This window comes from Symphalangus syndactylus, chromosome 1 (assembly GCF_028878055.3).
Source record: "Symphalangus syndactylus isolate Jambi chromosome 1, NHGRI_mSymSyn1-v2.1_pri, whole genome shotgun sequence".
In the NCBI taxonomy this organism is placed as follows: Eukaryota; Metazoa; Chordata; class Mammalia; order Primates; family Hylobatidae; genus Symphalangus; species Symphalangus syndactylus.
In genome coordinates this window covers 50630958-50654647 of record NC_072423.2, presented here as the reverse complement: position 1 = coordinate 50654647, position 23690 = coordinate 50630958, and the positions used below count along the sequence as shown (strand labels likewise).

Here is a 23690-nt window from a genome sequence, read left to right as displayed (position 1 = left end):
AAAAAATTTTTAAACCTTCGATTTCAGTATATGCAACAAATGAATTATAAAAGTCCTGAGAAGAATAAACTTCATCCTGGACCATTAGACCACTATAAAATACACTGTCAACTGGAACAGTTATGGAAGAATACACACCGTACCCATTCATTCACATTACACTTCTAGAATGAAATTGAGACTAAAACTTTTTTGTTTTACAAATAAATTGAAAGAAATAATATTGACTACAATTTTTATGACCTGAGCACTGTTCTAGGTTTATTATGTATCTTATTTAACCTTCAAAACAACCCTACAAGGTAAGTTATCCTCATTTTACCAATGAAACAATTATTAAAGTACAGTTGACCCTTCAACAATGGGGGGTAAAGGGGGCCAACGCCCTGTGCAGTAAAAAACCCATGTATAACTTCTGACTCCCAAAAAACTACTAACAGACTATCACTGAGCAGAAACTTTACTGATAACATAACACATATTTTTTATGTTATATAAACTATATACTGTATTCTGACACTAAAGTAAGCTAGAGAAAAGAAAATGTTAAGAAAACCATAGAAAGAAAACATTTATTATTAAGTGGCGGTGTTTTCATCAAAAAGGTTTTCTCTTTGTCATTTTAATGTTGAATAGGCTAAGGAGGAAGAGGGGGAAGAAGAGCGGTTGGTCTTGCTGTCTCAGGAGCGTCAAAGGCAGAAGGGGTGAAGGAGGTGGAAAGGAAGGCAGACACACTCATGTAACTTTTACTGAAAAAAATTCACATAGAAGTGGACCTGGGCAGTTCAAACCCATATTGTTCAAAGGGAAACTGTAATTAAATGTAAATTACAGTGCAATCAATCAGCGCTCTCAAGCCCCACACTGTGGTCCCTAAAAAACATTTCATTAATAAAAGCAGATCAAAGCCGGACACAGAAGCTCACACCTGTAATCCCAGCATTTTGGGAGGCAGAGGTAGGTGGATCACCAGAGGACAGGAGTTCGAGACCAGCCTGGCCAACATGGTAAAACCCCATCTCTACTAAAAATACAAAAATTAGCCAGGCATAGTGGTGCACACCTGTAATCCCAGCTACTCAGGAGGCTGAGGCACAAGAATCACTTGAATCCAGGAGGTGGAAGTTACAGTGAGCCAAGATCACACCACTGCACTCCAGACTGGATAACAGAGCGAGACTCGGTATCAAAAAAACATAAAAAATAAAATAACTAAATAAAAGCAGGTCAAGTCTCACGTCCTCTGGCAAATAAAAGCAGGAAATGCACAAAATGTACCAAGGACATCTCGTCATGCTAGAAAGGATAAAAGTGATTTTAAAAACTGCAATTGTATCCAAAGGACACAAGCAATCTTCCAAGAGGCTGCCACTGACAAAAGGGCATCAAAAATAAAAACAACAGTCTGAAATACAAACATATAAAAATCCATGAGTTCAAAATGATAACTTTAAAAAAAAAAATAGGCCAGGCATGGTGGCTCATGCCTATAATCACAGCACTTTGTGAGGCCAAAGTGGGTGGATCACTTGAGGCCAGGAGAGTTCAAGATGAGCCTGGGCAACATGAAGAAACCCTGTCTCTACTAAAAATACAGAAAGTAGCCAGACATGGTGGTGCATGCCTGTAATCCCAGCTACTCGGGAGGCTAAGGCATGAGAATCACTTGAACCTGGGAGGTGGAGGTTGCAGTGAGCCAAGATCGCACCACTGCACTCCATCCTGGGTGACAAAGCAATACTCTGTCTCAAAAATAAAAATATAAAAATATATATTAAAAAATAGAGGTTGCAAAAAAGCTAACTCAATTGACAAAGGCAAAAAATTACCCTGCTTTTCCTAATATGTACTGTATTTCAGAATAACCAAAGGCTGATGAAGGAAAGCTCCTGTAGAACAGGTATTCAAATTCCAGTGTGCCTCGGAATCACCAAGAAAGCTTGTTAAAATAGAGCACTGGTCACTGCTTACGTAGTTCCTGTCTGGGGAAGGACTCATGAATTTGCATTTTCAGTAAGTTCTCAGATGATACTGATGCTGGAAGCCTGGGAACAATACTTTTGAGAACCACTGTTAAAAGAATTCTAAACAGTAAATGAAGAATTTCTAATTCTTCCAGAAAGACTGAAAGCTCTGTCACACCTAATAAATTCAGAAAGACTGAAAGAATTAGACATTTGCAACTTTGCAACCCTGATGAAATGATGGGTCTAACTAACTATTAGTGAATAATGTGACATTATTTGTCTCCTAATGTGATGCAACAGAAATGCACAACTAACAATCAATAAAACATTCCTTGGGAATCACATCCTGAGGGCTGAATTAGCCAAATGAAATGAGACAAATTCTAAAATCCATGTGACAGTCTTCTCAAAAAATAAACTGCATGGGAAAAAAGGGGGGGGCACTTAAGAGACCTGTTTATCAAAAGTCACGTGTGGACATTGTTGGATTCTATTTTGAAGACTAACTATACAGACATTTTTGAGGAAATCTGGGCTACTGAACAGGGACTGGGCTTCAGATAACCAAGAGTCATAGTTAACTTTTTTAGGTGTGATAAGCTTTTATGATTATATTAAAATTTTAATATAGGTCATGATTTTTCTATTATAACAGCAAAATGGAAAACATTTTACACAAAAACAGCTCTGCTCCAACCAAACACCATCGAAAAAATCTTCTGCCACACCCATACCAGCAAAGAATATGGTAAGCCTAGACTTCCACCCTCACAGTACTGTAATGTGGAGCCCAACATCCCTACCAGAGCAGTGTCAGAGAAAGCAAAGTAGGGAACCTGGACTTCCAATCCCACTCAGCAATAAGGAAACACTCCCCACTGGGCTGTATCACAGGAGGCCTAGTGGAACAACAGGACTTTCACCATGGTACAGCAGTAATGGGACCATATACTCCTTCTCCCCTCCCCACGGTGTCAGTGGAGACCTACTGGAAAGCCAGAACTTCTACTTGCACACAACAGTACCAGAGTACCTCCTTCTCCTGATGGGGCAGTGTCAGAGAAACCCAGTTAAGATTAAGTAAAATCTACCATCTTGGCTAAGCACATTGGCAGATGCCTATAATCTCAACACTATACGGAGGCCAGGGTGGGTGGATTGCTTGAGGTCAGGAGTTCAAAGCCAGCCCGGGGCAACATGGTGAAACCCCATTTTCACAAAAAAAAAAAAAAAAAAAAAAAATCAGCCGGGTGTGGTGACACACACCTGTAATCCCAGGTACTCAGGAGGCTGAGGTGGGAGGACTGTTAAGCCTGGGAGGTCAAGGCTGCAGTGAGCCACGATGGTGCCACCACACTTCAGCCTGGGTGACAGTGAGAGACCATCTCAAAAAAAACCCTAGAGTCTCATAACATAACCTCCCAAAATCCATGCATCCACTAAAAAAATAAAAATCATCCCATATCAAGAACCAAGAAGATCTGAAACAGAATGGGAAAAAAAACATCAACAGATCCCAACACAAAGTAGAGATGTTAAAATGATCTTACAAAGACTTTAAAGCAGCCACCAAGGCTGGGCTGTAACACAGTGAGACCCCATCTCTACAAAAATAAAAATTAAAAAATTAGACAGGCATGGTGGCTCATACCTGTAGTCCCAGCTACTCAGGAGGCTCGCCTGAGCCCAGAGGTTGGAGGTTACAGTGAGCTACGATCACATCACCATACTCCAGCCTGGGCAACAAAGCAAGACCCTGTCTCGACATAAAGAAAGAAAGACAGACAGACAGACAGACAGACAGAAAGAAAGCAGCCATCATAAAAATCCTTTAACTAGCATATAAAATACGTTGAAAATACAACATAATAAAAATCTGTGGGGCATAGCTAAGGCAGTGCTGAGAGAAATTCTGAACACTAATGGTACACATGAAAAAAGACAGTCTCAAATCAATAATCTGTAGTAAGTTCCCACCTCAAGAACCTAGAAAAAAAAGAACAAAATTAACCCAAGCAAGTAAAAGGAATGAAATAATAAAGGTTAGAGCAGAGATCAATGAAAATAAAAACATAAAAATGCAGAAACAATTAAATAAATGAAGCAAAGAACTGGTTATTTGAAAAGATCAATACAACTGAAAAGCCTATAGCCAGAATGACAAAGAAACAAGAGGGAAGACAAGAATTATCAATATCAGGAATAAAACAGGGTATTACTACAGACCCTACAGGCATCCAAAGGATAAAAAGGAAATATTATGAACAACTCTAGGCATATAAATTTGACAACTTAGATAAAATGGACCACTTCCTCAAATAATACAAGCTACCACAACTCACTCAATATAAAACAGATAATTTGAATAGCCCTGTAACAATTAAGGAAATTGAGTTCACAATCTTAAAATTCCCCAAAAAGAAATCTCCAGGTCCAGATGGTTTCCACCAGAGAATTTTACCAAATGTTTAAAGAATCTTTAAAATTCTACACACTCTCTTCTAGAAGAGGGAACACATCTCAATTCATTTTATGAAGTTAGTGCTATGGTGCTCTGATATCAAAACCAGACACAGAACCCAAAAAAAGGAAAACTACAGACCAACAGCCTTCATTAATATAGATATACCCATTCCTTTTTTTTTTTTTTTTTTTTTTGAGACAGAGTTTCGCTCTTGTTGCCCAAGCTGGAGTGCAATGGCGCGATCTGGGCTCACCGTAACCTCCGCCTCCCAGGTTCAAGCAATTCCCCTGCCTCAGCCTCCCAAGTAGCTAGGATTACAGGCATGCACCACCACACCTGGCTACTTTTGTATTTTTAGTAGAGAAGGGGTTTCTCAATGTTGGTCAGATTGGTCTCAAACTCCCGACCTCAGGTGATCCACCCATCTCAGCCTCCCAAAGTGCTGGGATTACAGGCGTGAGCCACTGCACCCGGCCAAATGTAAACATTCTTAACAAAATATTAGTAAATAAAATTCAGCAACATATAAAAAGAATTATACAACACAGATAAGTTTAATTTATTCCAGGAATGCAAAGCTAGTTCAAGATTAGAACATCAATGTGATGCACCATATTAACAGGCTAGAAAAACTGCATGGTCAAATCAATTAATGCAGAAGAGGCTTCTGACAAAATTCAACAATCATTCATGATAAAATCCCTCAGAAATCAAGAATAGAGAATTTCCTCAACTTGATAAAAAGCACCTAAAAAAAAAAAAAAAAGAAAAAAAAAACCTACAGCTAACATTACATCTAATGGAGAAAGATCGAATGTTGATCAGGAACAAGGCAATAACTGTTTATTCTCATCAGTCTTATTACACATGGTGCTGGAAATTCTAGCAAGTACAATAGGGCAAGAAAAGGAAATAAAATACAAAAAATTGTAAATGAAGAAATAAAACTGTCACTATTTGCAGATGACATAATTATCTGCATAGCAAACCCCAAGGAATTTATGAAAAAAAAACATTTACAGCTAATAAGTGTGTTCAGCAAGAGCTGAATTGCGCAGGCTGGAGTGCAGTGGCATGATCTCGGCTCACTGCAACCTCCGCCTCTCAGGTTCAAGTGGTTCTCCTGCCTCAGCCTCCCAAGTAGCTGTGATTACAGGCATGCGCCACCACTGCTGGCTAATTTTTGTATTTTTAGTAGAGATGGGGTTCCGCCATGTTGGCTAGGCTGGTCTCAAACTCCTGACCTCAGGTGATCCACCCACCTCGGCCTCCCAAAGTGCTGGGATTACAGGCGTGAGCCACCATGCCCTGCCATGTATTATTTTTACCACAAGGAAAAAATGCACACACACAAAAATGTACTCAAGGATCAAGATTTAACAAAATTGGCCATTTTTACTGCTTTTAATGTGCACATTAGTAAAACTAATTTCTTTTTTAAACTGTGTGTGGCGTTAAAAATACAGTTGACTTTTGAAAAACACAGGTCTTACAGGCACCAATCCATCACACAATCAAAAACCTGCATATAATTTTTGACATCCCCCCAAAAAAAACTTTTAGGGAGTTGGTGGTCTTGCTGCATAAGGAAGAAAATTCATGTATACATGGACTCACAAAGGTCAGACCTATGAATGTGACTACTCTAGGTGTCTCATATAACTAGAATCATACAATTTGTTCTTTTGTGACTAGTTTAATTCACTTAGCATAATGTTTTTGAGGTACATCTGTGTTGTAGCATGGGTTAGAATATCCTTTCTTTTTAAGGCTGAATGATTCTGCTGTATGTATACACTACATTATGTTTATTCATTTATCTGTTGTTGGACACTTGGGTTGCTTTCACCTTTTGGCTGTTGTGAATAATGCTGCTGTGGAACATTGGAATTATGGGTGTGCATATATCTGTTTGAGTCCCGGCTTTATTCTTCAGGAGTTTATACTCAGGTGGAATTGCTGAATCATGGTAATAGTATGTTTAAATTTTTTAGAAACTGCCATACAGTTTTCTATAGCAGCTGCACCATTTTATATTCTGGCCAGCAATGTGCCAGGGTTCTTACTTGTTTTGACATCCTCACTAACATTTGTTATTTTCTGTTTTTTGATAACAGCCATTCTAATGGATATGAAATGGTATCTGCTTGTGCTTTTGATGTGCATAGAGACAGAAAATAAAAGGGTTGTTGCGGGAGAAGAAAATGGGGATTTAATGTTTAATGGATACAAAGTTTCAGTTTGGGAAAATGGAAGAAAGTTCTGGAGATAATGATGAGTGCTACACAATAACTGAATGTACTTAATGCCACCGAACTGTACAATAAAAAAGGTTGAAATTGTAAATTCTGTTATATATATTTATAAAAAAAAAAAAAAAAAAAAACAGGGTCTCACTCTGTCACCCAGGCTGGAGTACAGCGGCACAGTCATGGCTCACCACAGCCTCAACCTCCTGAGTTAGGGATCCTCCAACCTCCGAGTATGTTGTTCAATGGAAAACTGTGCAATGATTACAAGTACAGTTTGCCTTAATTAATGATTAGCTGCTACTGGTTTCCACCCACCTTTGCTTTTGTATCATCACAACGTGTGTCATATATGGCTTGCAAATCATTAAACTTCTAAGAGATTAATAGCCAGAATATACATAAAAAAAAAAACTCCTACAATTCAACAAAAAACAACTCAATTCAAAACGGACAAACTGCTTGAATAGACATTTATCCAAAAAAGATATGTAGATAGTCAATAAGTACATGAAACTATGCTCACCATTATTAGTCCTTAGGGAGTAGCTGAAACTACAGGCACACGCTACCACAACCAGCTAATTTTTGTATTTTTTTTTTTTTTGTAGAGACAGGGTTTCACCATGTTGCCCAGGCTGGTCTCAAACTCCTGGGCTCAAGCAATCGAACCACCTCAGCTTCCAAAAGCGTTGGGATTACAGGTGTGAGCTACCACACCAGAATTAATTTTTTTTTCTTTTTTTTTTTTTTTTACTGCTTTTAGTGTGCACATTAGGTAAAACTGATTTTTTTTTAAACTGCGGGTGTGTGGCATTAAAAGTACAGTTGACTTTTGAATAACACAGGTGTTACAGGCACCAACCCATCACACAATCAAAAACCTGCATTTAATTTTTGACCCTCCGAAAACTTAGGGAGTTGGTGGTCTTGCTGCGTAAGGAAGAAAATTCATGTATACATGGACCCACAAAGGTCAGACCTATGTTGTTCAATGGAAAACTGTGCAATGATTACTAGTACAGTTTGCCTTAATTAATGAGGTGCTACTGGTTTTCACCCACCTTTGCTTTTGTATCATCAAGATATGTGTCAATATAGCAAGTAAGGACAAAAAAGCCTAAGTAGTAGTATGAAAATCATTTTGACCTTTTGGACCCATATAACCCCCTAAAAGGGTCTTGGTGATCCACAGTAGTCTGTTGACCATACTTTAATAGACTACTGCTCTAAATACGGTTAAGTATGAAAAGGGTAGAATAATATAATAGACTAAAAAGGCTGGAAATTTTTCAGGTCTTTCTCAACCAAGAAAATATAACTGGGGGTTCATTATTTGGCTCAATATATCAGAAGTTCCTAAATCATACACTAGTTCTAAAAGAAAAAAACAAATATTCTCTAATACCTCTTCTAATTCTAAAACCTTCAGATTCTACACACTTTTCAACATTCTTTCAGTAACTCATTCAACACATAGTTATTGTGTCTATTGTATGCTAGGTTCTGAGGGAATAAAGAAGTAAGTTCAGTCTTCCAGTAATAAGAAATTCAACACATTATTATAGATAAATGCTATAATAACAACAGTTAAAAGTACATGACACCATGGAAAATGTCAAGAGTAGGGAAAATTAGTGAATTTGAAGACAATTAAAATTATTGAGTCTGGCAAGAAGAAAAATCAAGAAAAATGAACACAGCCTAAGGGATCTGCCAATTAACAAATGCATTATGAAGTTACAAAAGGAAAGCAAAAGAGAGGGATGAAGAAATAATACACGATTAACCAATGGCTGAAAACTCCAAAACTTGAAGAAAGACGTGCATCTACAAATCCAAAAAGCTTAACAAACTTCAAGCAAGATAAACTCAAACCCACACTAAGACACATTATAATCAGTCAAAAACAAAGACAACGAGAATCTTGAAAGCAGCAAGAAGGGAGTCTCAGTAAGATTAAAAGCCAATTTCTCATTGGAAACCACGACACCAGAAAACAGTGAGACAATGTATTAACATCCTAACAGGAAAAAAAAAAAAACTGTCAACCACAATTTTATACTTAGCAAAACAATCCTTCAAAACTAAAGGAGAAATTAAGACATTTCAAGCTAAACAAAAGCTGACAGAGTTTGTTACTAGTAAACCTGACCTACAAGAAATCCTAAAGACAGTCCTCCAGGATGAAATTAAAGGATACTAGATAGATAGCAACTAGAAGCCATAAGAAATAATGAACATCAGTAAAGGTAACTCCCTAAGTAAATATAAAAGCCAATATTATTGTATTTTTAGTTTGTCACTTCTTTTTGTTTCCTATGTGATTTAAAAATCAAATGCATAAAACGTAAGTTTATCAAATGGCACACAACATATAAAGATATAATTTGTGATAACATAAAAGGAGGACAGGGCTATAGAGGAACAGAGTTTTTGTATGCTATTGAAGATAAGTTGTATCCTTTTTTGGGGGGGGCGGGGGGATGGAATCTTGCCCTGTCACCCAGGCTGGAGTGCAATCGCACGATCTCAGCTCACTGCAACCTCCACCTCCCGAGCTCAAGCGATTCTCCTTCCTCAGCCTCCTGAGTAGATGGGATTACAGGCATGCAACACCACACCTCGCTAATTTTTTGTATCTTTAGTAGAGACTGTGTCTTACCATGTTGGCCAGGCTGGTCTTCAGCTCCTGACCTCGTGATCCACCTGCCTCGGCCTCCCAAAGTGCTGGGATTACAGGTGTAAGCCACCACACCCAACCTCAATTCAAATTTAAGATGTTAACTGAAATTATAAATTTAAAATTTTAAAGTTTAATTTAAAAAAAAAGTTTTAAAGAACCCATCCCAAAAAACAGAACTAGGGATGATCGGTGGGTGAACAATTAATTCTTCCCAGGAGAGACTATAAAAACCTTCAGAGAGGAGTTGTCATGAGAGTCTGGAGACTAGGGGATAGAGGAGAAATAGAGAAAAGAAAAAGTATATAAACGCACACAGACACATTAAAGTACAAGATACATCATTTATAAAACTGAAATGAATCTCACATACCATAAATGTAACCACTTTAAAGCAAATAATTCAGGGGTTTTTAGTGCATTTGTAAGGTTGTGTAACCACTACCTCCATCTAGTTCCAAAATATTTTCAGCACCTCCAAAGACAAGCCCACACCCATTAAGTACTTATTCCCCATTCCTCTCTTCACTGTAGCCCCCTGAAGCATTATGGATTTATCTATTCTAGGTATTTCATATATTATGGAATTACACAATATGTGACTTTTTGTGTCTGCCTTCTTTCGCTTTGCATGTTTCTGAGGTTGCTCCACACTGTAGAATGTATCAGTACTTCATTCCTTTTTATAGCTGAATATAATATTCCAGCATGTGGATATACCATATGTGTTTATCCATTCATCTGCTGATGAACATGCAGGTTGTTTCAATCGTTTGGTCACTATGAACAGTCCTATTATGAGAATTCTTATAAAGTATTTGTTTGAATATCTGTTTTCAAGTCTCGTAAACATATACCTAGGAGTGAAATTACTGGGTCATATAGTAATTCTATGTTAACATGAGTAAGGAGGACAGCTAGTAGGTGAATGAGATTAGACACAAGGAGATCTGCTGGGAGGCTACTGCAAGAATGTTAGTAAATATGAGAACCTAGGCAGTGGGGTGAAAAAGGAAAAGGGAGACGCTGCCAAAAACAACAAAAAAAGCTGAAGGTGAGAAAACTATGAAGGAAGGGGTTGAAACAATCTTGAAGTTCTGAGCATAGGCAACTAGAAGATTAGTAATGCCTTTCACTGAAATAGGAAAGGCAGAGCAACAGGGAAGAGGAATGGGAATGGGGGAAGATGACAAAAAAGGGTTTATGTGCACAATGAGTTTGGGATGTTTAGGAAATGCCATTCAGTGACACTGAGACTGGGGCTACAGAAAAAGATCATCGAATCATCAGCATATTTATGACAGAAAGTAAAAACACCATCTAAAGCATCAAATTATAAACCCACACTAATTGATTTACCGATTGAATGCTAGTAAATCTATGGCCGGGCATGGTGGCTCATGCCTGTAATCCCAGCACCTTGGGAGGCCGAGACAAGCAGATCACTTGAAGTCACGAGTTCAAGACCAACCTGGCCAACATGATGAAACCCCATCTCTACTAAAAATAGAAAAAAATTAGGCAGATGTGGTGGCGGGTGCCTGTAATCCCAGCTACTCGGGAGGCTGAGGCAGGAGAATCACGAACCAGGGAGGCAGAGGTTGCAGTGAGCAGAGGTCACGCCACTGCACTCCAGCCTGGGCAACAGAGCGAGACTCCATCTCAAAATAAATAAATAAATAAATAAAAAAAATGTTAGTAAATCTAGATGAAGTGCTCAGATTACTTTTACTTGGGGATCTCCACAGAAATAGAACCAATAGCACAGACAGAGACAGAAATATTGGCTGATAATAAGGAATTGGCCATGGGAAATCTGGAGGCTGACAATCTGCAGTTCAGACTGAAAGAGAGCCTGGAGACCCGGGGAGCCAAAGGAGTAGTTCCAGTCTGAAGGCCTTAGAACCAGGACTTCCAATGGCGTAGTTCCAGTCTGAAGGCTGGCAAACTGGAGACTTGGAAGAGCAGCCAATACTTCAGTTTGAGTCCAAAGGCAGGAGAAAAAAAGAAAGAAAAAAGTCCCAGCTCAAAGGCAGTCAGCAGAAGTTCTCCCTTATTCACTGAAGAATCAACCTCTTCGTTCTATTTATGTCTTCAACTGGCTGGATAAGGCATACTTACACTAGGGAGGGCATCTGTTTTTCTCAGTCTGATTTAAATGTTCATCTCATCCAGAAAACACCTCCACACACATATCCAGAAATGGCTGGCTGAATGTCTGGGCATCCTGTTGCCCAGTCAAGTTGACATAGAAAATTAACCATCACAAATGCTGTTCAAGATAATACCTCATGATATTCAACTAAGAAAAATGAATTTTTTGATAGTTTGGCAAAAATATGGTCCTTGACAAAAATGATTTGCTAGATTAAATGTCTAAGGTATTTTTAAACCATACTCTGAAGCAAAATGATGTTCCTTTAACTGGATCAAAGTGTGCCATCACAAAAATCAATTAATACAAACCATTTCCCAACTTAGAGAAAAACTAATTGATGTTTTTAGTTTTAAGTCTTTTTTCATAATGCGACTTAATCCTTCAATACTTCCTTCTATTAGCCTGTATGAGAATCAAGTAAGATACATTTAGCACAAAGTTAGACAATTATTTCAAACTTAAATGTGCATTTCATGATACTCTTTAGTTTTTACAAAGTATCATGAAGTGACATCTGAAAATCACTTAAATACACATTTAAAATAAGATTGCACAGTTCTCAGCCTGACATTTGCCATTATAAAGACGTACATTCTCTTTCAGATACCGTAACAAATTAAAGTGGTAATTCCAGAAATATCAAAAAATTTGTTCTTATAAATAAATTGATTCTAGAATTTATATAGAGAAACAAAACAAGAATACACAAGAAAACTCTGAAACAGGGAAGAGTAATTGCTGAAGGGAAAAAAGCATGTCTGAGAGGGTGGATGTCCTATCAGACATGAAAACATAATAAGGAATAACAGTGCTACATGAGTGGACAGATCAATGCAACAGAATGAGAGTGAAAATACACCCAGATACATAGAAAAACAAGGTAGCATATCAAATGGCTAGAGGTAAAAATGAACTTTTCACAAAATTGTGTGATAACCTAATGCCTAGCACTTCTATCAAGGTCTCTTAAATCATCACCTGAAACCATTAAGAAAATACTAGAATATTTACTAACAAACATATATTTATAAATTTTAATAGAAAAATTTTAACAGAAAAAACTGACATCCTAAACGTTCATCAACAGAACAATTATGTAAATTTTGGCACATCCATAAAATGAAATACAATGCAATCATTTTTTGAAATGAAGCAATGCCATTAAACTGTTAACAGACTGATTCTGTGCAGAGAAATGGTTAAGGAGGGAATAGGAATGGAAAAAACCCATATATTATTCTTTAAAGCCTTTTGGGTTTTTTTGGTTTTTTTTTTTTTTTTTGAGATGGGAGTCTTGCTTTGTCTCCCAGGCTAGAATGCGGTGGCACAATCTCGGCTCACTGCAACCTGCACCTCCCAGGTTCAAGTGATTCTCCCGCCTCAGCCTCCCAAGTAGCTGGGATTACAGGTGCCCGCCACCACACTCAGCTAAATTTTGTATTTTTAGTAGAGACAGAGTTTCACCATGTTGGCTAGGCTGGTCTTGAACTCCTGATCTCAAGTGATATGCCCACCTCGGCCTCCCAAAGTGCTGGGATTACAGGTGTGAGCCACCATGCCCAGCCTTTTTTGCCTTTTAAATTTCATATTATGTGCATATTACCTGCTAAATAAATATTTTTAAAAATACACCTGGAAAATCCAAGCATTCAACATAAGCATGGTAAACCATTTTGTTAAAAAAAAAAAAAATTACCAGTTATAACAGATAGAAAGAAGAAAAAGCTATAAAAAGGAGAACAAGATGAACAGGCACCTCAGAACAGCCACGAGTTATGCAAGAGAACCAAAATGACCAAAAAGCTCAGATGACAGCAAGGTGACTAAATAAATAATTCATCATTATAATCCTTTTATTTTTCTTTTTTCTGTATAATCCTCTTAATACATTTTTACAAACAAAAATAAAAGGTGAGGCACAATGCTGACACCTATAATCCCAGCACGTTGGGAGGCCAAAACAGGAGGATCATCTGAGCCCAGGAGTTCGAGACCAGCCTCAGCAACATAGCTAGACCCTGTTTCTACCAAAAAAAAAAAAAAAATTCAGCCAGTCATGATAGCATGCACCTGTGGTCCTAGCTACTCAGGAGGACTGATTGAGCCTGGGAGGTTGGGGCTGCAGCGGGCCTTGATCTGCCACCACACTCCAGCCTGGGCAACAGAGCTAAGCCCTGTCTCTCAAAAAAAAAAACAAAAACAAAAACATATATATATATATATATATATATATATATATATATATATCTATATCTATATCTATCTATCTCACACGCACACACACACACACAAAACCCTTAAGTCACTTATTTTCAGACATAAAACACTAAAAGTTTATCTAGCCCAGGCTCCATGGCTCATGCCGGTAATCCCAGCACTTTGGGAGGCCAAAACGGGAGGATCACTTGAGCCCAGGAGTTTGAGACCAGCCTGGGCAATATGGCAAACATCGTCTGTACAAAAAATACAAAAAAAATTATTAGTCAGGCATGGTGGTGTGCACCTATAGTCCCAGTACTCAGGGGGCTGAAGTGGGAGGATCGCTTAAGCCCAGGAGGCAGAGGTTGCTGTGAGTCGAGATCATGCCACTGCACTCTAGCTTGGGTGAGAGAGTAAGACCCTGTCTCAAAAAAAAATAAAATAAAATAAAAGTTTATCTAAATGTGTATTATCCTGTCTACCTCCAGAAAGGACTTATGAACAGAAATGTTCTATTTGAAAAGTCAAATAATGCTGTTCTACATAAGACCACATTCAAATGATTACAACAGCTAAAACCTATGTCTATATTCTAGGTACAGCTCCTAGTAAATTCTACATATACTTCAAATCTTAAATCAAAGGATCCTTCCCTGATTCCATAAACTAGGATAGGTTCCCAATTACATTTCTCCTTTGTATTACTGTGCAGTTACTAGTTTAGCAGAGTCCACTTGCCTGGCTGATAACGTAAGCTCCATGAACACAGTTGTATGTCCTTTTATCTGCTCAATCATCCTTGTTCACTAAGACAGTAAGGAGGTCAATAAGTATTTCGTGAATAAAGAAAACTAACAGAAGAAACTTCTTGTATTTTTTGTGACAGGGTCTCACTCTGTTGCCCAGGCCAGACTGCACTGGCCAGATCATGGCTCACTGCAACCTCCGTCTCCAGGCTCAAGCAATCCTCCTACCTCAGCCTCCTGGGTAGCTGGAACTATAGTCATGCACCACCACACCCCGTTAATTTTTGTATTTTTAGTAGAGACAGGGTTTTGCCATGTTACCCAGGCTGGTTTCAAACTCCTGGCCTCAAACAATCCACCCACCTCAGCCTCCCAAAGGGCTGGCTGGGATTACAGGCATGAGCCACTGCACCCAGCCAGAAAACCAATAGAAGAAACTTCTACTTGTACATTTTGACTGAAAAATTTATTTTATCAAGAAAAAAAGCCTGTAAAATTACAGATTGTTTATTTAATGTAGGAACTTTTATTTTCATAAGAAATTTAGAGATAATTTGTTGAATCAGCTGTAAAAACATCAAATCAACATCTTTTTTTAAAAAACCTTAATGTCACAGGAAAGAGAACCTAAATAAAATTACGTTATGGGCCAAAGGGAAATTTTATAAATTCAGTTTCTGTTTTTCTGGGGAATTAATATTTTAGAGGGATATGTCTGCTTAAGGCAAAGCAATGTATCCTAGTCTCTTGATCTAATTATCAATATTCAGAAAATGGTCCACTTCTCAGCCAACAGTCTGTGGATCCCAGGGAGTCAAGACACTTTCATGGGGTCAATTAAGTCAGAACTACTTTCACAAGAATGCTCATCTATTATTTGCCTTTTTTCACTCTCATTCTCTCACAAACATATAGTGTTGTTTTGCAGAGGTCATGTGATACAGCAAGACTGAATGCAGAAAAAGACATGAGAATTCAGCAGGCTTCTATTAAGACAGATCTTATAAAGATTTGCAAAAATGTAAAATAATCACTCCTTTCCCTGGTATTTTTTAGCAAACATAATTGGTTTTCATTAAAAATGTTATTTATGTTATGATAATTGCATGAGGTAATGGATACTAACTACCCTTATTTGATCATTAGACCAACATACACATCAAAACATCAAACTGTATCCCATAAATATGTACAATGTGTCCATTTGTAATTTTAAAAATCGTTTTTTTTTTTTTTTGAGACACAGTCTGTCGCCCAGGCTTGGAGTAATCTCAGTTCATTGCAACCTCCGCCTCCCGGGTTCAAGTAATTGTTGTGCCTCAGCCTCCCAAGCAGCTGGGATTACAGATGTGCACCACCACGTCCGGCTAATTTTTAAATTTTTAGTGCTGACATGGTTTTGCCAGTTGCCCAGGCTGGTCTCAAACTCCTGACCTCATGTGATCTGCCTGCCTCAGCCTCCCAAAGTGCTGGGATTACAGGCATGTGCCACCATACCTGGCCTTAATTAAAAATTTTTAAAATATTATTTAATATGAATCGATTTAGTATTATAGTTTTAAAACAAATAATTATTAAATAAACTTTTAAGTGTTTTAATTTCCAATGTAGTAACTACCGATAGATATAACCCACATAAACAAAAGATCTAGAATCTTCCATTTTTAAGAGTAAAGAGATCCTCAAACCAGAAAGTAGGAGAAATTCCTGGTCTAGAATAAGAATTTCTTTGGAACAACCAATTTGATTTTTTTCAAAGAATACATTTAAAATAAAAGACAGATGGCACACATAGATGTAAAGGAACTTTATTTACGTAGTAATCAATTGCAATAAATGAACTTTACTTGGATCCTGATTCAAACAAATGGCTTTTAAAAAAGTGAAATGATCACGGAAATAAATACTGGCTCAATATTCGATATCTTAAGAAATTAAGTTTTTTTAGAGGTGTTAAGAAAGACTATAACTATTGAAGCTGCAAGATGACTACATGGGAGTCACCATGTCAGTTTGACAACATTAATCCTCTTAAATATAAGAACTTAGAAGGTGCAAGCATTGTCTACCTACTTTTTCAATTCTAACTCTGAAACAGAAACAAGTAACAGTATCAGACAACATAAAAGCCACTGAATTGTCAATTTAAAATAGAATCTCTTCATTTTTAGGATTTATATTGCTATATATTTTTAAAGCAAATGAAAAATGTTCTTTTGGCCAGGTGTGGTGGCTCACGCTTGTAATCCCAGCACTTTGGGAGGCCGAGGCAGGCGGATCACCAGGTCAGGAGATCGAGACCATCCTAACACGGTGAAACCCCATCTCTACTAAAAATACAAAAAAATTAGCCAGGCGTGGTGGCGGGTGCCTATAGTCCCAGCTACTTGGGAGGCTGAGACAGGAGAATGGCATGAACCCGGGAAGGTGGAGGTTGCAGTGAGCTGAGATCACGCCACTGCACTCCAGCCTGGGCAACAAAGCGAGACTCCGTCTCAAAAAAAAGAAAGAAAAATGTTCTTTCACTTCTCCATTTTTCTAAAACCAAATTAATAAGAACAGCCAAGAATATACAGTACTTATTTTAGCACATCTTACAAATTTAAGCCGTATTAGTGAATACGAATGTTAATTCAACAAATATTTAAAAACTTTCATCAAACGCAGTATGCTGGGGAGCTAAAATTTGAAATAGGGAAAACAACCTGAAGGAGCCCACTATTTCACAACCAATATGTAACTCCCTAACCTATAATACAATATAAAAGGTCTTTTATTAAACGTCACCTTGCAGAGATGATTTCCCTCTAACTAAAGATTTCCTCCTTCAAAGAACTAAACACAAAATTTGTATTTAAAATTTTTTGTTTATTGGTTGCCCTTACCACAAGACTATAAATTCTGAGGGTGGGGATAAACTGTTTTCTCTTTGTTTTCTTTACCATTGTAATACACAATCAATAAACACAGGGTGAGTTAACATACTTTAAGGGGTTGAGGCACTTATAGTTTTGTTAAGACACCAATATAACATAAAAGAGGCTGGTACAAAGGATACAATCACTAGACTAGGGAGGGCAGTGACCTTCACCAACTACAAAGAATCTCCTCCTATCTATCTTGTTTTCTACAGCTCTTATAGAGATCTTTCAGCAAGTATGTGTAGAAAAGAGCCCAAATGTTAGTGTTGGTTTCTAAGTTCAGGTATGTTCATGGTCAATATTTCTACAGAAATGAATATAAACTAATGATGTATATTAAGTTTCATAATTTAGCCTAGTATTGACTGAGACATTTACAGTTTAAAACAGTCACCTTCAAAGGACACTATTAAGAAAGTAAAAAGACAACCCACTGAATGGAAGAAAATATTTGTGGTATGAATCTAATACAATACTTGTACCTAGAATACATTGGGAACACTTACAACTCAATCATAAAAAGACAAATTTTATTTTAAAATAGACATTTCTCCAGACAACATCCAAATGGCCAATAAGTACATGAAAATAGGCTCAGTGTCATTAGTCATCTGGGAAATGCATATCAAAATCATGAGATACCACTTCATACCCACTAGGACAGCTGTAACCAAAAAGATAACAAATATAGCAAGAATGTAGAGAAACTGGACCCTCATACACTGCTGGTAGGAATGTACTTTAAAAACATGTACCCACTGTGGAAAATAGCCTGGTGGATTCTCAAAAGGTTGAACATAGGATTCCCATATGACCCAGAAATTCCACTCCTCAGTAAATATCCAAGATGAAAACATATCCACAAAAAAAACTTGTACAGGAGTGCTCACAGCAGCATTATTTATAATAGCCAAAAAGTGGAAACAACTCAAACGTCTATCAACTGATGGATGGCTAAATTCATACAACAGAATATTTGGCCATGAAAAGGACTGAAGGACAGTAAGTGGTCTTTTGCAACTCTCTTCTTTTAGTTAGCATGTTTTCCAGGCTCATCCATGTTACAGCATGGATGGAAAACACACAAAAGACCACATACTATATAATTCTATTCATATGAAATGGTAAAAATAGTCCAATCTATAGATGCAAAGTAAATTAGCAGTTGCCTACGGTTGGGAGAGATGGGGGACTGGGGACAACAGCTAAATGGCATGGAGTTTCTTCCCGGGTAATAAAAATGTTCTAAAACTGGTGGTAGCTTTACAATTATATAAACATATTAAAAACCACTGAATAGTATACTTTGAATGGGTAACTGGTGTGGTATGTGAATTACATCTTAATAAAGAAGTAACAAAATGGTCACTTACATTTTTGATTACACTTTACTGCATTTATCAGGAAAATTGTTTGTCATTTTGGTCTTCATAAAGGCCTTGAGGTTTATCCCTCCAAACAGAAACTCTTTCTTTAAAGGAGACAAAGATAAGGAAGGTAGGAAAAGAAGGGAAACCTTCATAACTGAATGGCTACCATATCTAATACATATAATTTTACTTATTCATTCTTATATTTGTTTGTTTGTTTGTTTTCTGAGACAGGGCCTTGCTCTGTCACCCTGGTTGGAGTGCAGTGGCGCACTTGGCTCACTGCAGCCTAAACCTCTTGGACTCAAGTGATCCTCCAACCTCAGCCTCCTGAGTAGCTTAGGCCTGAGCCATCACGTCCAGCTAATTTTGGTATTTTTTGTAGAGACAGGGTTTTGCCATGTTGGCCAGGCTGGTCTCGAACTCCTGAGCTCTGGCAATCCACCTCCCTCAGCCTCCTAAAGTCCCGCAATTACACGCGTGAGCCACGTTACCCAGCTCATTCCTTTTAAACAGTAGCTTCTCCCACTCTCACATTTTTGTCTTTACACACTTTGAGAAACTAAAGAATGCCTAGCTTAACACAAAATGTTCAACTAATTTTCCTTAGTTTGTTGTAATATACTTTCAAGATTGATCAATTCCTTTTATAATTATTCTGCAGAAATAATGGGATTCAAGATATGGTAAAATAACTAAAAGAATGTCTGGTACTCAGTAACTGATTGCCATTATCATTAAACTACAGGAGATGAGAATCCTGAAGTTGATGAGCAAAATTGCAGGAAAGGGGAAGGACACAAAGGCTACACCCTGCATAAGCAGTCATCTGTCAAGAAAAGGAAACCCTTGGCAGAGTAGCCCAGGCTAGTATGAGGATTGAAGCGGCAGCGGTATGTTCATCAGCATCACCGTTACTATCAACACTAACATCACTACCACCCTCCTCCTAAAGCATCTTTCTATATGCTTTAACTTTTTCCACTTATGAAACACTTAATCATATGGAAACATCACAAACCTTGCTAAAAGCACATCTTTTAATTTTCCCACATTTGTACCATTTTCTTAAATACATTAAATATTAGATAGCTTTCTCCTATTGAGAGGTGACAACGTGCTAGCAGCCCTTCCTCGCTCTCGGCGCCTCCTCAGCCTCAGCGTCCGCTCTGGCCGAGCTCAAGGAGCCCTTCAGCCCGCCGCTGCACTGTGGGAGCCCCTCTCTGGGGATGGCCGAGGCCAGAGCCAGCTCCCTCCACTGGCGGGGAGGTGTGGAGAGAGAGGCGTGGGCGGGAGCCTGGGCTACGCACGGTTCCGGGTGGGTGCCTGCTGGGCTTCATGGGGGACAAGCTCCCTCTGGGCTGGAGTGCCTGGGGCTAGGTGCCGCAAAGTCCTGCGGCAAGTGCCATTGAGAGATGAAGCCAGCTGGGCTTTTGGGTCGTGTGGGGACTTGGAAAACTTTTCTGTCTAGCTAAAGGATTGTAAACGCACCAATCAGCACTCTGTGTCTAGCTCAAGGTTTGTAAACGCGTCAATCAGTGCTCTGTGCCTAGCTAGAAGTTTGTAAACGCACCAATCAGCACTCTGTGTCTAGCTAAAGGTTTGTAAATGCACCTATCAGTGCTCTGTGTCTAGCTAAAGGATTGTAAATGCACCAATCAGCACTCTGTCAAAATGGACCAATCAGCTCTCTGTAAAATGGACCAATCAGCAGGATGTGGCTGGGGCCAGATAAAAGAATAAAAGCAGGCCACCCAAGCCAGCAGCAGCAACCCACCTGGGTCCCCTTCCATGCTGGGGAAGCTTTGTTCTTTCACTCTTTACAGTAAATCTTGCTGCTGCTCACTCTTTGGGTCCCTGCCGCCTTTATGAGCCGTAACACTCACCGTGAAGGTCTGCAGCTTCACTCCTAAAGCCAGTGAGACCACGAACCCACCAGGAGGGACCAACAACTCCAGACGCGCTGCCTTTAAGAGCTGTAACACTCACCGTGAAGGTCTGCAGCTTCACTCCTGAAGCCAGTGAGACCACGAGCCCACCAGAAGGAAGAAACTCCAGACACATCTGAACATCAGAAGGAACAAACTCCGGACACACCATCTTTAAGAACTGTTAACACTCACCACAAGGGTCCACAGCTTCATTCTTGAAGTCAGCGAGACCAAGAACCCACCAATTCCGGACACACTATGGCAACCACTATCTTGGAATATGGTGTTAATCACTACTATGCATATTTTAATATAGGTATCTATAAACAAAAGGAGTACTGTTTTGCATGTTTTTAAACTTTACCCCATAGCATTATTCATCTGTACCTTGTTTTCTTAGCTCAAGATTTTGTTTGTTTTTCAATTCAGTCATGTTGTTTCATGCAGCTCTACTCCATTCGTGAGAACTTTTGGATAGTATTACATTTTATTAATATCACAATTTATTTGTCCATTCTCAAGCTAATGGAATGGTTTTTTTATTTTCTTATTTTTTTGTAAAGACAGGGTCTCACTAAGTTGCCCGGGCAGGGTCTCACTTGTTTTCAATTTTGTTGTTACGAAGCTGCAATAAACATAATTCTTGAGAACAATACTTATTTCTAGAATATATTCCTAGAAAGAAAACTGCTAGGTCAAAGGATATATTTAATATATACCTCCAACTTCATTAACTAAGTTGATCTACAAAATAGTTACATGTTTTTACATTCCCACCAAGTGGTATAAGAGTTCCTGTTTCTCTTCGTCTGCAACAATTATCCATATTGTCATAGTTTTTATTTTGCCAAATTGATGAACATAAAGTGGTACCTCACTGGCTTACTTTTTCCTGATTTGTAAGATTAAGTATCATTTATTGACCTTTCAGATTTCCTCATGTGAAATGCCTATAAACAGTACTGCCGTTTTTTTGACTGATTTGTAATGATTCTTAAGAGAGTCTGGGTATTAACCCTATATTGATTACATGTGTTTCTAAATGCTCTCTGCAAAAACAAAAAAACAAGATAAACCTGTTACCGATTCTGAACTCTAGTAAAATGTAAAAGCAAAGCTAATTCCTGACTTTTCAAAGTTCACAGCTACTTTCCAGACCTTTATATCAGGGTTTCTGAAACCTTTCTGTCCACTCACAGAAGATGAATTCCTCACTCAGGGCCAATACACATATACTTACACATAAACTGAAAAACAGGGCTGTAAATCAATTTCTTCTAAAGGATGGGTGACGTTTTCATAACCACAAACAATATACAAGGACAATTTTGTCTCCATTCTATACAGCCAACATTTTAGCTCACATTTTGGCTGTTATGTACATACATCATATAGCTTTCACAAGGTTCAGTAAGCAAGCATCTATTTTGATTAACAACGGTTAAAACCTTTAACCCTTGATAAAAAAAACCATCATATCCGTCAGGATGTTTGCAACAATAATGAAGAGTGTCCACTCTACCCAATGAATTAAGAAAGTACAAGCTCAGACTAAGCAAATGAAATTTCTTACTTTCAGTCGCACCAGCATAATCAATTTTTTAAAAAGTTGCTCTGCATACATGAACTGATTCTGAATATTTTAGTGACAGACATCTCAAAAAAGTTTACTTCATTTACAGGAACACTATCAAATGTTTTGCAAAACAAAGACACTGCATTAGGGCATATAATCATAGAACAGGAAAGGACTTTAGGTCACTTACTCTAAATCTCTCCTTTTCAGGTAAGGCATTTGCAACGCAGAAGTTGTAAGAAACTTGCCCAACTGAGACCCTCTAAAATCTACAAATTCAGAGTCTTTTCCACTGCATTACCCATCTTCTTATATTAGACTTCTAAAACTATTCCTGTACTAATTTCACAAAAGTTGCTGCGTTATAGAAATGACGGAAGTAACTCCCAAACCCATACCAATCTTTTTCTTTCCACTCCCCTACCTTCTCCCTCCCTTATCCTCCATTATCATTCACAGAATGAAAAAAATACCTGACCACCTGAATTTCTGGCCCTAATTGGGTGTGGAGTCCCAATCCCCTGCTACTGTTTCCGTGTTAAGCTAACCGGAGTTTCCTTTTTAAATTATTCATTCCTTTATTCAATAAATATCTAAGCCCAGACTGCAGAAGCGTGGTGCACGCAGCTCCTCCAAGCCCGCAGACCACCGCGCGCTGGCATCCCGAAGCCGGGAAGCCGGGGGCGCTGGAGAAGCGGGGTTCCCAGGAGCGCCTGGAGGCCGGCCGGGTGGTGGAGGGCGGCCGACATAAGCGGGCGACTCACCTTTCCGCAGCTCCCGCTCCCACACGGTGACGATGGGCCGCGAGTGTTTACGGTGGTGAATGAGCCACAGGGACAAGGTCTGCACGCTCTGCTGCGAGTTGCTCAACTCCGACAGCTTCTTCTCCAGCGCCGCCTCAGAGAAGGCTGACATCCCTCCGACACCACGTTCACGCCGTCCCACGCGGTGGGGCCGAGGGGAGGAGAGTTTCACCGCCCTAGCCGCGGCCTCGCCCCCTCACCCCACCCTTCCCCACGCTCTTACCACGGCCGCCGCTTCATCCAAGCCCGGCCGCAAACCAGAAGATGGCGTCCGGCCGGCAGTGACGTCACATGGACCCACGCCCCGCCCCTCCCGCTGCAAGCCCTGGGAAAACGCGCGGCCGAGAGGCGGAACTGCCGGGCGGAAGGGGCGGAGCTGAAACAAGTGCAGGGGAGGCGGGCAGGGGCGTGACGCCTGGGTTAGTCTCAGAGGCATAGTGGGAGTTTGCCAGGCCTGAACCCTCCTTAAGGGAAACTCTGTCAAAGAAGCAGTGATTACAGATCTCTACATGGGCGTGTAAATTGGTATAAATTGGGGCAGACACTTTAAAGACTATTTGCATGACCAATTACATTTAAAAATACACCTTCCTAAATAGAGTATAGGATGGTGACCAGAGGCT

At 39.0% G+C, this 23690-nt stretch overlaps 1 protein-coding gene across 2 annotated transcripts in view; it reads right to left on the bottom strand.

Moving 5' to 3' along the window:
* The window catches only part of RPRD1A (regulation of nuclear pre-mRNA domain containing 1A), a 79575-nt gene extending 56203 nt beyond the window's left edge, over positions 1-23372 (bottom strand). For both annotated transcript variants that reach the window (XM_055234262.2, XM_055234272.2), the window contains exon 1: positions 23029-23372. In XM_055234262.2, the coding sequence (XP_055090237.1) occupies positions 23029-23179 (151 nt within the window). In that variant the 5' untranslated portion in view covers positions 23180-23372. The remainder of the gene's footprint in view (positions 1-23028) is intronic.
* Positions 23373-23690: the final 318 nt, after the last annotated feature.